Here is a 16384-nt window from a genome sequence, read left to right as displayed (position 1 = left end):
CTCCCCTCCTGCCCCCCCTGCCGCCACCTGTGAGGGATGAGAGTGTAATGGCGCTGTGATTCATTTGCTGACTTTAATTTTGATTATTCCCTCCAGCTGTCCTTGTGCGTTTCCTGACCAGGCGCTTCATCGGTGAATACGCCTCCAACACCAGTAAGTGTTTCCAGATTTGAATAAAGGCCTTTGGAAATCAGAGATTCTCTTCAAACACAGACATGGTGTTCTGTTAGTCATGAAGAGACTCAAAGTTTAACTGAAGTTTTAGAACTGTAGATGTCAGCTGTGGAACAGTGGTTGACGTCGCGTTGACCTGAGAACTTGACTTTGAAGACTCGTACGTACTGTACACTCGTTGGTGAATTTCTCGTGGTGCCTCCCCAAATTCAGCTCGACAAATGGGTCACACAGGGCACGAATGGTTTGTACATCAAGCTAATCACTAGTTCAGGCCTCATTGGTAACAGATGGTGATCCTGAACGGAGTTTGCATCTGGATTTACCTCAGATACTGTAACAGGTAGATGTGTGTGTCTCACAACTGTTTTTATTTGTGACTAATCCAAATTAGATTATTTAAATGTCAACAAAAATATGCTCCCTGTATTAGAGCAAGGATAAGTGGATGGACGTTGGAAATCATTTAGTGAGTCATTCTACCCATGCATTGGAGGTGGATTAAAATTTTTAGTCTAATTCATTTCACAAATTAATATACTTAATTATATTTAGTCTAATTCATTTCACAAATTAATTCATGTGATTAACTCCTTATTTTTGACTGCCCTAGTTGTAAAAATACTGCATTGTTTATAATATTATTCATTCTTTCTGATTATTTCTCTCCTGCAGATTCTCTCTACCACAAAAGGCTGTCGATCGACGGCCGACAGCTGAACCTGGAAGTTTTCGACCCTTGCTCTCAGGTAAATGAACACAACTGATGCTGAACCAACAGTTGGAGCATCAATCATCTGTATCCTTCTTTTTCCTTTTTGCCATTTTGGTTTGTGTTTAATCAGATTATTTCCTGGGATGTCTGGTAATGCACTTAATGCACAGATGGCCCAGAGAAGGAACAGGAACAGGTTCAGTGAGTGGGAATCAGAGACAGATGTCAACCATGTCTTTTCAGGGAACTATAGTTAAGCTGTCCACGCAAAAGTTATATTTCAAATTCCAGCAATTTGTGTGACTTATGATGATGATCAATGACGGCTGCTGCCATTAGTGATGTTAAAGAAACCTACAAATCATCGGTTATTGCTTCTCTTTAAAGGCGGAGTAAGGTGGAATTTTTTTTAATTCATTCAACTGAAGTGGAAACCTAATAAATTCACACCACATCAATAAACCGCAGGGTGTTTTTCCTCGTCACGGAGAGGCTGCAGCACGTGAACCTGGCCTTGACTGAACCAGGGTCAAATATTTACATTGGCACGATACGATCCAGGATGCATTTAAAGTTATGAATTTAAAGGTTTTATAAGAATCTCCCAAGGCTAAAATCATATATGAAACAGTGTCTGTCTGTGTTAAGAAGAGCGGAGCAGTATAACCTGGATCTAAACTTCTCCTTCGGCGAGACAAAAGAACCTGAGTGTCTCTTTACAGCAGAGTGAGTGTTTTATTGGAATACCCCAGGGCTCAGCAGAACAAGAGCTCATTATTGTCCCTGTCGGTTAAACTCACTGTAACGTGGTCCTCGTCCTGCCCTTCTGACCCGGAGACCATGAAGACAGCATGCAGTCAATAAAGACGAAGGGTGAGAGGGTTTTTTAGGGCTCAGACATGTCCTCCGGCCTCATCTGTCCTTCCTGTGCACTTCATTTCTTCTCAAGGTCACTGGAACTGTGAAGAAACACAACACAACAGAATCTCATCAGCTCACACCTGAGACCTTTTTTTTTATTCTTGTCTGAATGAGACCTACATTCCTGGAAGCTCACACCTGTTCCTGACCTCTACCAGAGTGACCAATTAAGACCTGCAGTGGTTTATCATGTCTCACAGTCTGTGTCTCTAACCATTGTTTTATCCACTCTTTATTAATGGACTACCATAGACCTGTAGGAAGAAAGTGTATGAAATTTAACTATTTTTGTAACAATAACAGCATTACAATCTCACTTCTAGATATTTTAGCTATATTCAGCAGTGGTGGCTAGGTGGCTATGGAAGCAGAGTGGGGTCCAGAAGGTCACAGGTCCAAGTCCACCAGCTGCAGAGGTGCATTGATGGCACCGTCCCCACACACTGCTCCCTGGGCACATTTCACTGTTCATTGACATGGAGTTCACCCACTCAGAAACATTCAAGATTTTAATTAAAAACTTCAACTAAAAAATAATATCATCAAAACTGTCTTCCTTATTAAAACAAAATAAATGTATTAAAATGACATTTTTCCCATTCTAGGACAAAAAAAGACTGACACTAAAATTGAAAACGTCTTCAACAGTCTCCACAAAACTTACTGTAAAACTTCGCCATCATATTGTATTTTTATTAGTATAATTTTTCAAGCTTATAGTGAATAAAAATTGACCTATTTTCTTCTGCAGTGGGTTTTAACTGTGAAAAAAAAAACGTAGTTATTTCTACATTTCACAGTGTTAATTAAACAAAAAGCCTAAAATATCAAATATATGAAAATGCTTTGTAGGTCACCTATTTATAGTCCTGATTATGAGTGGAAGAACAGGTGATCCTCACATATTTTTTCATTATGTAAATTTCGCCTTTCCGAAAAAAAGAATCCACACCATCCCATAAACGTATAAATCACCAGATTGTTCCCAGTCTTCGCTTTAGGATGATTTAATGCTGTGGTCAAAGAATGCACGGTGTTACAGAAAACAGGTGTTGCTAATTTATTTTGTCCACTGGGTTAATATTAGTGTGAAATCTCACCAAATGACTTATATGTTGTCGCCGGCAGAGCTCGGAGACCAGGTGTATCCTGGAGGAGCCCGTGGACTGGGCCGACGGCTTTGTGGTCGTCTACAACATCAGTGACCGCACTTCCTTCATCAATGCCGAGAACATCCTGCGGCAGATCAGGGAAGCTCGCGTGGACAGCTGTAAAGGGTGAGAAGCAGCATGAATATTTTATTTTAACACAAGTTCTTTATTTGATAAAGTTGACAGGTGACGCCTGCATCTCCACTGACTGGAGATGTTTGTTTACTGAAGCCTGCGGAACTTTCTAGTTTATATACAGCGATCAACTATATGTTGTGTTAAAAGGTAAGAACTGTTATTGAAAAAAACTACTTAAAAAGTGGGCAACCAGATGTGAAAACATTTACATAGACGCTAGCTGCTGTAGGATATCTAGTTCAGTCAATATAAGGCATTTTTGTTTTATCCAAAAGAACAAATAAATAAACAAAAAAAGAATATGTACAAAACTGGGTTACTTACCGTAGATTTGGCAACACAACTGCTAAATAAAATACATTCCTTCTGCACTAAGTAGATGCAGAGTTTTTTCCTGGTGATCAGTTGTAGTCTGGAGTGTCATGGCAGGAGCTGCTCATTTCATTTCATTTCATGTGGCCCTAAAAACACAAAACTGTCTGGTAAAATATATGTTAACGGTATTGGCCGACATGCTGTGAACCTGAAAAAGGAGAAATTGAGAACGTTGTTGGCCCACTTTTCTTAAAAAGTAGTGTTTTGAGTTTAAGGAATGCTGCAAGTTCTGACCATCTCCGACACACTGATGAATGATTCATGACCAGGAGTGAAGGACTCACTGCAAAACATACAGGCATCAACAGTTGGTCTGCTGCAAAATAGGCCAACCTCATTCATCAAAGTGCCTGTCATGTGCCTCAGTATCCAGGGTAACGTGGGGGAAGATATTTATTTAGTTTTTGACAGGTGTGCCAGAGATAAGGAGCAGAATTCCTGGCCTTATTTAAGTTTCCCTGCATGTAAATCAAAGAGCTAAGTAACCGAAAGACATTTATCGTTTATATCTTCTCTCTGGGCCACTTGACTAAGTGATTTGGTTCCATCTTAGGTTGACAACCTTATTTACAACAGTGGTGTTTTAATACTGTTGAAAACCGTTCATGTTGTAAATTTGCAGCTCTGAGCTCAGCAGGGATCAAAAATAACGTCAAGGCTCCACATCTTCTATTTCTCACAAGCCCACCCTCTCTTTTTTTAGGGAGATGGAGGTTCCTGTGTGTCTGGTGGGGAACAAGCAGGACCTGTGTCACGTGCGGCAGGTGTACGAGGAGGAGGGCCGCTGCCTGGCACAGGAGAACCACTGCACCTTCCAGGAAGTCTCGGCGGCCGAGAGCTACCAGGATATCGCCAACCTCTTTACACGACTGATCCGACAGACGATGGAGCACCTGAAGTACAGGGCAGACCGACGTCGCTACAGCGGCTCGAAGTCTATGGCCAAACTCATCAACAACGTGTTTGGGAAGAGAAGGAAGTCGGTTTGACGTACTGTGGAGACGGGGACAATCGGTGATGATGGGACCGGTCGTGACCTCACACCGTTGAGCAGTGAGTGCCAACAGTTGAACGTTTGGTTCAAACACCAACTCCGTGCTCACAGCACTGGTCTTGTACAAACATGTATTCAGTGGTTTTTGTTAGTATGCGGAAATATTTTGTTGTTTTTAAAGAGTGCGGCAGAGGGTTCTCAACCTGGGGTCTAACGAAAATGAAAGCATTCTGTAAGGCTGTCAGAATGTACGTGTTACAGCGATAATAATTATTCATAATATACAGTTTTCCATCCTCCTCCATTACCAGCTGTTGACATGTTTCCCCATCCTCCTCCATTACCAGCTGTTGACTTTGTGTTTCAGACATGTTTTTATTTTGAGGAATGTTGATTAATTTCGACTATTTACAATTAATCAACAACGTCCTTGTGATTAATTAGATTTTGTCATATATAGTGATTGGGCGATTAATTACCACTTTAATGTTCATAGATTTTTTTTTATAATACAGAGCCTGAATTACTTCCAAAACTGCTGCACATGACCATGAGCAGCGGCTTAAAGCAGAAAAAGCAGCAAAAACAAAACACACACACACACACACACACACACACAGTGGAATCCAGGAATTCAATGCCACACATTAAAGCTAATTCCAAACACGCTCACACTGTGTGCAGCTCGGTGAGCTGAAGCTGCAAGCTCATTAAATTACAGTACACGTATAAGAAAAGTGATGGAGGTGTAAATGATCCTGCCCAGGTGCCACGCGGCCCTGAGGAAAATGTAAATTTAGAACAGTCTGTACCTGCAGAAACAGGTCTAATCAGACTCACAGTCTTAGCACCTGAGAACCATGTGTGAGAGCTCTCACAGAAAAATCCTAAATACAGAGTTCAGTGTTGTCTGGACTCGGTCGGCCAAGATTTATGCTCAGCGTGAGCCAGAACTGTAAAACAAATATTAGGTTTTAAATCTGAAATCATCTGATTACATTCAAGGCCAACTTTCTATGTGGTGGTTTTTTGATAAAAGTTAAAGAAAAAAAACTGCACTGTGGTGGTTTTTTGATAAAAGTTAAAGTTAAAAAAAAACTGCAAAGACCAAGAGTTGATTCCATTTCATTTCCAACATCATTTCTTATTCCTTCCTGACTGAAGCGTTTCCTTTAAAACCACAGGTTTGTCTTGTCTGGGTGCAGAGCCTCCGCTCTACCACCAGAGTGTTCCAGCCTGTGTGTCAGTGGGGGTTCCTGCCAACACTATGGCACACTGAGTGAACACATGTCAACACACTGCATTTAAACCTGGCTTTGTGCATCTTCCAGCTGCAGCTGCACGACTGCTGTGAAGTGTGGATAATGTTCCACAGTTCAGTGCAGCGAATGCAGGCGGCTCAGGTTTAATGGGTTTAGAGGAGGGAGTGGTGGTGATGGGGAGGCGGGGGGGGGGGGGGGGGGGGTTGCTTTTTTTTGTACTATTACCCTGCAGTAGTGTATCGTTGGATAATTAGGCCTCAGTTTGAGACATATAGTGTTCAGTATAGTGTAACATTTAGACTCAAGGAGAAGACTATATTTGTGTTTTAATATTTGAATATACTGTACTTACTGACTCTACAACATTTTTAAACAACAACTTCTTCAGTTGAGAGGGGCATCTGTGGCACAGTGTTACAGGCAGCACGTCCTGGGTTTGAATCCACTCAACCTACTCACCCAGGGGGGGCTGTGGCGTCAGGAAGGTCGGAGAATACTACCAGAGTGGTGACTCCTGAGGAAGAGAAAGAGAGAAAAATAAAAACATGGTAATAATAATAGTTACATTATTTAAAACACCAATCCTGAGAAAAATACCAATCCTACAAAACTATTTCTACTCAAATATAATGTGTTCAGTGACTAAAAACAGTGACGCATTTTTAGGCCCTAACCCAGAGGTTGGGAATGACTCGACTAAACCCCACTGACTAAGAATGTTCAGGGATGTTCATATTTATTAATGAATCCTGTGATGCCAAAAACTAAATAAAATTTTAAAAAATTTTGAAGGTAATGTTTTTATACATTTTTAATCACCATAAAAACATTTAACTGATGTTTTTATGAATGTGTGCTTATCAAAAAAGGTGATTTAAAAAAAAAAATTTTCATTTTCCCAGAATGAGACAGTATATATGTATCAGGGCACAGTGGATAAATCAGACATGTTATGTGATTAAATGTTTTGAACTGCTTTTATTATATTTAACCATTTAAATAAACGTAAATAAAAGAGAAATCTTCTCCCTTGACACCTGTAGTTGTTGACATTAAAACAGAGGATTTAATTAAAATTTACATTTGATATATTCTTGGACTAGTTGATTTTTTTATTCCTAATGTAGCTGAATAATCTATTAGTATTTTTCATACCTTCATACCAGTTCTGGTTATAAATCATTCTTTCCTGTTCTGTTCTCCTTAAATACACTTACGTAACTACAATGCTGTGCTGAACGTTCTGCCTCACATTCTCAAAAAAAATCGGTGATTTGATTTATCGGCGCGTGTTTCTTTTGCAAATGCTGTAAAAGCATTGGCTGTTCTAGAGGAAATTAAAGTCAAACATGGGCTAATAACGTGGATGTTCTGACCTCTTTTAAATCCCGCTGTTTCACTTTGAACCCGTCGTAAATAAGACAACTTCAAAAAGAAACGCTTCATTAAAGAGAGATTTCACATGTGAAGTAAGAAAAGGTGAGAGCTAAGACAAAAAAGAAAAAGAAAAAACAAAGAGCACAAGTCGAGAAAGAAGACAATCGCAGAGTTTCCACTAGATGGCAGCACAGTTGATTAAATATGTAGAGCTGACAAGTATGGTGGTCTTTTGTGACAGATGCATTAGGATTTGACGTGTTTTTCCACTGAATCCTCCAGAGTATCATTTACTTGAGAGTGTGTTACTTACAAAAGTGAAAACAGAATGGTTCTGTTAGTTTTGGAAGTCACTTAATTCAAGTAAAACTTTCTTAAATAGTTCCCTCTGACTGAAAGGCCCTCGTGTTTTATATAAATTACATTTGCATTTTTTTCTCAAATAAATGACGCACATTAGTGTATACTTTCAGCTGGTCTGATTTTAGACAGTGTTGTTGTATTATTCAAAAACGGTCAAATGTTTATATACAATAAGGGACAGTAAGACATACATACAATAAAGCCGTGGTTCTCCAACGATTTGGGGAATCATTTGCTGGAGAACCACATTAAAACACTGAAGCTCTGCGCTTTTCTTTAAAAAAAAAGTAATTCACTTATTGACGGTGCCTTAGTGCTGAGACAGAATGACTTTGAATTATTAAAAGTCTAGTCTTTCTACTGGGGCAGACAATATCTGTAGATCTGCACAATCTGTTCTCTCTCTGAGTGACTTAAAGGAAAAAGTGATTTGAAAAGAGCGGAGCAGTGAAAGAACCAACTGAAGTGGAGCAAAAAAAGGGACAAAAACGAACACGGTGAAAACACTGCCTCTGTGGCTCCACCTAATTTACCCCGTGACTCATTTATGACCAACACCTTCAGTTAAACTACAGTATATGTTATACTGACGTGGAATCAGAAGAACTTTAACCTCCATGATTGAGTGTTTAACCGTGTATTTGATTATATTATAAAACACACATTTCTGGGTAGGTTTATATTAGCACTAAATTATAACGACAGCGTGTGCTTTTTTTAAAAATTTATTCAGATTTTCTTTGCTTTACTTTTTGCCCGCATCTGTTTAAAAACTCCTGATACAGAGTGCACGGAGCAGACGGGACAAAATATTCATGGCAGGATGGCAGCCCTGCTCAGGCTTCAATGGGAAAAATTACAATAAACTAAATAAATAACTGTAGGTCAATTGGGTTAGGTTCCCATGGAAACCACAACCAAGAAGGGAGTGAGTAAGAGTGTACACTCAATCTGAAAGATATCAGAAGGATAAATAAGTGAAGCGCTGGCACTTTTTAAAATTAGATTGAGATTATTCAAAGCTGACATTTTGTGTTCCCTGCGGCCTCATCTGCATCAGTGGACGAAGTTTGTACTGAATCAGAAACACCTACGGATGAAGAGGGGCACTAAAAATGAAAGATACAGATTTGAGAATGAACACAAAGAGCAGACGGTGTTTATGGGAAAATCAGATTTCCTGTGGAAGTTTCATTATAAAAGAGGTGGATGACATGGAGAACGACATGGTCAATTGAAGGACTAAATCCTCAGCTTAACTAAAAAAAAAACATTTTTTGTGATGATTTTTGTTACGGTACTTTATGATTAAATAAAAAACTACGACTTGAGTGATATTTCAAATGTTGGGTTTCTAGACAATAACCTTCGTCAACACCGGTTTACCTGACACCTTGTGTGTGAGTAAGGCAGTGCGGCGCAGCATTAGCCCCCCTGTTGTCAGCAGAAAATACATTGGACAAAACCCAACAACAAAAAGTGGTGACTCTAGGATGGAGAAAAATAAAACTGATTTGTCAATGCTCCTCTTGTCTTCATTCTGTCTCAGTGTTTCCAATAAAAAAATGCAGACTGATGGAGACAGATCCTACAGGCGTGGCCTCGTAGCTTCAGGTCAGCAATCTTATTTGGCCCCTGTGTTGAGAAAAGAATTGGTTTTGGCTGAGGACAACCATCCGAACCGAGGGGATTGGATGCTGCTGGGACACGGCGAGAGCCAATCAGAGAGGCCATCGATCAGTTCCCCTTAATCTCACAGCTGGTGAGCACATCGCCATTCCAATCTAAAACTCCGCAGCTTAGTTCCACTGACAGGGGATTGGACGGCCTCCAAACACTTGAACCTCTACAGAAATAGATCAACACTGGAGACAGAACAGTTTGTCTGCAGCATCAGATGGCACTTCACTCAGACTTTCACCATTCATCTCCATGGCTGTGATCACGACTGCAAACATAAACAGTAGTTTTAGGGTTGTCCAAATCTTTGGAGGAAAATGTAAAGATGGAGTGCAGATAATGTGTCCGTGTAGTTGGATTACAACTTTGGTTCATAATTAAATCTACTACAAATGTACACAAGTCAAGCCGCGTCAAGGGAAATGTACACTCCCCTCCACAGAGGGACTTTCAGTGGTGCTGATCTCCACTGTGGAAGTCCTGCCTGAGGGGGTCACTGTTTTAAAGACCTGGTCTTGTTGTTGTGCTGCATCAGTGATGAGTTGGTGGGCAAACATCTGCATTTCTATACTCTGTTTCTGAAAATAAACATGTTATATTGAATGTAAAAGAGTGGATGCATTTCTAAAAAAAAAAAATCCACATATATCCACAGAATTACAATCCTGGGTTTATTATATTGGATTTGGTGTCCCGAGCCCTCCAATGACAAGAAGTAGAGCGTCTGGTTTTAATAAAGATGTTTGGTGATGTATCGTGGAAGTAACGGTGCTGTGTGTGTGGTCTGAGTACAGTGGAGTGTTGTTGTCTTTCTGTCTGACTCCAGAGTACTAAAAGGATTTGGTGAAATGTTTTGTTTATGTGAATCTACTGCCATGGTTTTCCTTCGTTCTACTCCAGGCTCCACATTTCTTTACATTACAGTGTTTTTCACTCCAGGTTTTTCTGTCTAATTTTTCTACCACCCAGTACCAACACAAACCCCAGGGGCAGTTAGACTTCAGTGTTTGTCAGAAAAACATTAGAACTGGGGTGCCCAATCCCTGGTCTGCGGACTGGTATTGGTCCATAGATTATTTGGTACCGGGTCACAGTGGGACACTTTTGAACTGACTTCATTCAAAAAGAATCCAGTCAAATCCATTTACATTCTTCATTTAGAGATAATGGTAATATTTCAAAATAATATGTTATGTGTAATTCAGACTCTGATACGAACAGAATAAAGTCTGAAAGATTTCTTTAGAAAATTCACAGATCTTTAACGATCCTTCAATGATCGAAGTTGGTCTACAGTAACGGCCGGTCCTTAATACAGGATTAATAAAGGTTGTGGATGTGTGCGTTGAATTGAACTGATGAAAGAATCGAACCCCAAACCCTCGAGGTATAGACAACCCTCTGTACCTACAAAGATACAGTACAACTACTGTAGCTGCTGCGAGACGTAACATCAAAGCAATAAATGTCAATCGAGTCGATCTAACATCAAAGCAATAAATGTCAATCGAAAAGTCAAACAGCAAAATCATTAAAGAAATATGTACTATGTCAGAGACAGCAACACCTAGTGGTTACAATATGTTTTGCTTCATTTGGACAGATTTTTTGTCCAAATGAAGCAAAACATATTGAAAACATATAGAGTTCTTATCATTATTTTAATAATAACTTTAGTGTCAATAACCAGAACACTGAGGAGAATCTGTATGAGCGCCAGTGAAATTCTATGTTGAATTCTCAGTTCCGAAAATCTGTTTACAAGAACAAGTGGTTCATGATTAAGGAACCACAACAGGTGCTGCTGACACTGAAAACAGGAAATCTCCAGCAAACTGACACTGCATCTAATATGTTCCCTGTTTACCAGACACACTACAATACTACTGACAGAACGAGTGCCTTTAAAGTGAAGTTCTCTATGAATAATAAAAAAAAGAATCCACCACCAAGTCACCTTGAATCCCCTGGTTATTTACTGCCTCACTACAGTGACACACCGTCAGGACTACAGCTCCGTGTCACATTTCAGTGTATTCAATAACAACACCGCCCCGTCTCTGAGGGCAACATTACCACGCCATTGTCATTAAGAGGTTATGAACGCACAAAACTCTTTGGAAAATTGTTTTTTTTCTAAATACATAATTGACAAAAGCCACCAAACCATCACATCTATGATAGAATTACAGGTCATTAGGGGGGGGTTCAGTCCAGTCCTATAAAATAATTAATTACTACATTTTTTTCAAGCAGTAGGATTTAAATTAGGGAGGTGTACGGCTACACAACATACTGGAGTTCTATGGCTATACAGAGCCAGCAATCAGCGACTCATCATCGACTAATCATATTCACGCAAACGTGCATTTCATATATCTTCTTAACCTCTAGTCTGAATGAAGGACTTGTTATTAAGGAACAGTTTTGTCCAAGTGTTCCTAAATCATTGACCGTGGAATAAATTGTGTTTATAGCACCTCCTGCAGGAATAGAGAAAGTTCAGTTTATGTAGATTAAGGGAAGAATGTTGTATATACATCAGAGTCATTTTCTTACATATATATTCAGAACATCAGAAATGAAAACAGCTTTGGTCAGTGAAGAACTTTAGACCCTAGGACCATGGACTTGTTGAGGCAGGAATAAATCCAGCACTAGACTAAAGTAAGGGCATTATTTAAAGTTCCTGTTTAGCAGCACAGACACATTATGACTCCCCACAGATAGATTATTGTGGTGATATAACGATTTCCGTTGGTGGTTTTCAAGGCCAGTTCTGACCACAGTCCATAAACAACATTGCCGCCTGCTTCCAAATACATCATCCGGCTCTAAGTCCTCCTCATTAGAAGTTGTGGCATAAACAACTGTTCTAACATGGCCTGTGGATCAGGTCACACTAATTAACCAGCACCATCGACCGACTATTCCCTCATTATCCACCCTCTCATCACAACGCATATAGAACGTCAAGACAGCTAACGATCAACAGACTAATTAATCAGCTGATGAGGTGCCAGTGAAGCTCCAGGTTCCCCCTTCATTTGTGAGACACATGGGAACTAATTAGCTAAATTATTAATGCATCTAATTAAATAGTATCTCTGGGTAATCATGGTTACAGTCGTGTCCTCCATGGGCTGTGATGATAGATGGATCCACACTGCTTCAGACCCCTCTTGTCCTCTACTTTGACACACATCAACTCCAGTGCAGCGGCTGGCCGAGACTCAACATTACAGGCTATTCACAGAGCAGAGCCCATTAGGCTAATTGTGCTAAAAGCAGTCTGTGGCTGACATTAAAGGTGAACTGTTGTTAGGGCTCTAATTAGCAGCCTGTGAAAATAGGAAGGCTTTTTGGCCATCTGCTGCGGCCTGCCTTCGCCGTCATGTTCTCAGTGTGAAAAGGGCAGGGACAAATTTAGAAGATGTTTTGTAGAACGGCTGTTTGTCAGACATAATGCTGTGAGAAGCCGGGTCAAAGGGAGCACATTTCATACAGTAGCAGCTGAGTTTGGGAGGAGGGAGGATGGAACCACTGCAATTTGTGGCAGTTTTACACAAAGAGAAAACCATGCGTATTTCTGACTTAGAAGCTTTTTCCCTCCATTTGCAGACACTTAGCATTTGCATTTTGGTTCTCTGCGGCTCGTCACTCGACACTCTTTTGTAGCATTACTGCGTCACCTCAACTGAACATACATACAATACATGAATATATAATACACAAATAAATGATGAAGTGAATCAGTGGCTCCTGAGTCACTGACTGTGGGTGTAGATGTGATGATCTTCTCCTCTGTCTTTTCCATTATTTTTATTTGATTAATTCAACAATGTTTTTGTTTTGAGAAAAGCTCTGTTTGAAGTAAACCAAAATGTCAAAGGTCAGTACGTAACATTAGAATTTTTTATCATACATACTGTGTGTGTGTGTGTGTGTATAAAGTAGATGTAAAAATATATAAAAACATACACACATATACATATACATTCATATATATAAAAGCATATATGTACATATATATACACATGGCAGGTTGTATGGTTTCAGTTAGAGCCTTTTGTTCTCTTTGCCTTTTTAATCCAAAAACTAATCTCATTTTTCTCCCATAGATTGTACAAATAAGGTCTTTGGTTTCCTCATGACAGCTGCAGTCTAACACACCACACCTAATAAGTTGAGAATGTATAATCACGCTGTTACCATGGACAATAATGAACTCCATAGTCCAGCTCGGATTTCCAATTATTTTTCTAAGATTGGAAGTGCGACATCTGATGATAGAGCAATGAAAAGAACTGGGTCGTCTTTTTAAAAGTAGATGAGGATGAAAAGAGCTGCACGGACCTAATACCAAAGCTGTTGTTTCATTTCCTAAAATCATTCTTTATGTTTGTCCTGTTTTATTCCAGGGTCATTGTGTCCTTTTGAAAGAGTTCCCAATATAAACTTTATTTATAAAGAGAGAAGTGAACAGGGAGATCTCCCCGAGGGTTTGACCAATAAGGAGTTAGATTGTTTGCTCCAATCCCTGCAAAGGGTGTGGGAAATCTGTTGCAGAAGAATTACTGGCAAAACAGCTCAACCCTGCAGTGGATTTAGTCGACAGTGTCTGAGAGACATGTTTTGGCTCAAGTCAGCCACTGTACCCTAGTCACCTAGTCCTGGTCCTGGTCCTGGTCCCAGGCCTGAATAAATGAGGAGGGTTGCACCAGAAGGAAAATGAAAAAACCATGAGCCTCTATTAGTATACATGTTCCATCTGTTACAAAGCGCTAACAGAAGTCACTGTTGGCCTATTTAGATAGACACTGGATACTACAGCCACTGTCTCCATCCACGTACAGAGTATCATGAAAAATAACAAGACTCCCAGTATTTACACTGGATCACCAAATCTTTAGGCTAAATAAAAACAGATTATACTTTATATCCTGGCACTTGATCAAACATCTGTTCAAAACTTTGGCAAAACTGTTACAAAGATGCTGCAATTTTGGAGACAACACAATCAACCACCACGGCAAATGTTTGTCTGTAAATGTCGCCAATGTCACAACGTGACTGGTTCACATTTGGACGGTCAAGTTGACAATACAATCGTACTTCTTTCTGCCTCGCCCCGTCCACATTTTTCTCCTGTGAACATTTTTGCTCTCTTTAAAAGAAAAAAGTTAATGAACGTGAAGTTTCCAGTGAGAAGTCTCCTTGTATGAACTGAAGTCGTCATCAGTATAATGAGCCCTCCTGAGCTCTATTGTCATCATAACAACACTCACGGACCTCATTAGGTTCCATTAGGCTTTCATTAGGCATAAACCTATTGAGGAAAACTGTTAACTGAAGTTTGGCACCACAAGTGCAATGTAAGATGGACCCCTCCTTAGTACAAACTGGAACATTATTTAAAAAAAAACAAAGGTAAAAAGCTAACCCTTATCAGCGATTGGTTGAATTTCTGTGTTTTATGTGTTTTATGTGTTTTTAATATATTATATGTTGTTGCAGTTGGTTGGACACTGACAGTAGAGACTCATTATGACACGGTTCATGTTGCGTTAGACTTGTGGTTATATTCTGTGTAGTCTAACATGTGGGCAGTACAGTCTAACCATGGGTAGCACTTCCCTGGTTACTGTTTGTTGTTGTAACTGCTGTGGTGCATTTATAGCCAGCAGGAAATCCCAAGCTGTTGGATCTTATTCTACTTGACATGTGCTCTTACTGATTCACAGCGACAGTGCTCTCTGACCTCTAGCGATGGTGTGACATGTTAACCGTCCCTGCAGTTCTCCAAAGGCTAATGATGACTGAAGGCTATTATATTACCACATGTCCTGTACATGCTTGGACAGAAATGGTAAGTGAGGAATACCTAATTACAACACTGAGTGTTGCCACTGAATGTTGCCAAAATCTTCACTGTGACCTTTGACCTCACTTCAACCCAGTGGATCACAAACATTTTTCACCCTATACCAATGGAAGGTTTGGCTCTGCTTGTATGAAACGTTGAAATAGAGCAGCGAAGGACTGCACTGTGAGGCCGAGCACGTTATGCAAAGGAGGGAATTTATTTAATAAGATTTATTTGCCTATTTATCAGTACTGTACTGTAGGCTGTACAATGAGGTAGCATTACAACTGGCACTTCATTTAAATTCTGAAAACAGACCCGGGCATATACACACAGTCAAAAAGTCCTAAGACAAATCAAGTGGCTCATAATTAGTTATTACTGGACCGTGTTGTACATTTCTGGCAGGTTTTGACTGTTGTTTTTATAGCAACTTGAATATTCCTACGCTAACTTACAGTTATCTTTGGATTAAATTTGAGCAATTCAAACCTCTAGTGATTTACTAAACCAATTTCACTGAGGGTTCACTGAAGTCAAAAAGTTCTCAGACAAAATGAAAAAAATTGCTAAATTTATTCTCCACATGTCCGCCATTTAAGTCTAAGCACTTCTGACAAATTCCTGCATTTGTAGGATTCTGGAGAATGTCTTTCACACGAGGTCATGACCTGCCTCATCTATGGACTGATATCAAGTTTCTGTCAAAAAGTCTGTCAGCTTCTGGGAAAGAAAGGAATCAAAAGAGCCTACTTCAGACCTTGATGTAAAACGGTCAATCATTTTAAAAAAAAGTCTCCAATTAAGTATGCTTGCAAAACGTATCTATTGCTCCACAATTAACACATTTATTATATCAATAAATCTGTAAAACATCAAAGCTGTTGGAACATGTGTAAACATCAACATAAAAGAGACTGCTGCCTTCCACCAGAGGGAGCCAAAGTACCAGCTGCGGTACACATACCACAGTTTGAGAACCATATTAGACTATGTTGTAGCAGGAGAAGAGAGCAGCCCAGAGATAAAGAGAATACCTGTACTTCACAGAGCTCACACAGAGTCTGAGGGAAAAGGAGCTGCATTTGGCAGTGAACAGCCCCAGCTTTGACTACAGGGCGCCCTGGAGATAATTGGTGTCCTTGGAGTTGAATAAGCTCATTCTAAAACACCTCAGGCCCGAGCTGTCCTGGTGTGTGACGGTCTATTGAATAATTGATTCAGAGAGGGAGGGGGCGGTTACTATCAGATCTGAGCATAATGACTTTATATAATTAGCACGCAGCGTTGAAAGAACCATTTGACTGTGAGAGTTTTTTTTTTTTTAACCAGAGAGGAGGAGGAAGAGAAGTAGGAGGAGGAGGGGGA

The 16384-nt window shown here is 39.9% G+C and overlaps 1 protein-coding gene across 1 annotated transcript in view; it reads left to right on the top strand.

Annotated features, from left to right (window-relative positions):
- rerglb (RERG/RAS-like b) overlaps positions 1 to 4789 on the top strand; it is a 7872-nt gene extending 3083 nt beyond the window's left edge. Inside the window, exons 2-5 of the mRNA XM_008311529.3 lie at positions 97 to 153; positions 850 to 923; positions 2939 to 3087; positions 4178 to 4789. Coding sequence (XP_008309751.1) covers positions 97 to 153; positions 850 to 923; positions 2939 to 3087; positions 4178 to 4463 — 566 coding nt within the window. The 3' untranslated portion in view covers positions 4464 to 4789. The remainder of the gene's footprint in view (positions 1 to 96; positions 154 to 849; positions 924 to 2938; positions 3088 to 4177) is intronic.
- Positions 4790 to 16384: the final 11595 nt, after the last annotated feature.

This window comes from Cynoglossus semilaevis, chromosome 6 (genome assembly GCF_000523025.1).
Source record: "Cynoglossus semilaevis isolate Cse_v1.0 chromosome 6, Cse_v1.0, whole genome shotgun sequence".
Lineage (NCBI taxonomy): Eukaryota > Metazoa > Chordata > Actinopteri > Pleuronectiformes > Cynoglossidae > Cynoglossus > Cynoglossus semilaevis.
The sequence above is the reverse complement of the archived record's forward strand: the minus strand, read 5'-3'. Positions and strand labels throughout refer to the sequence as shown.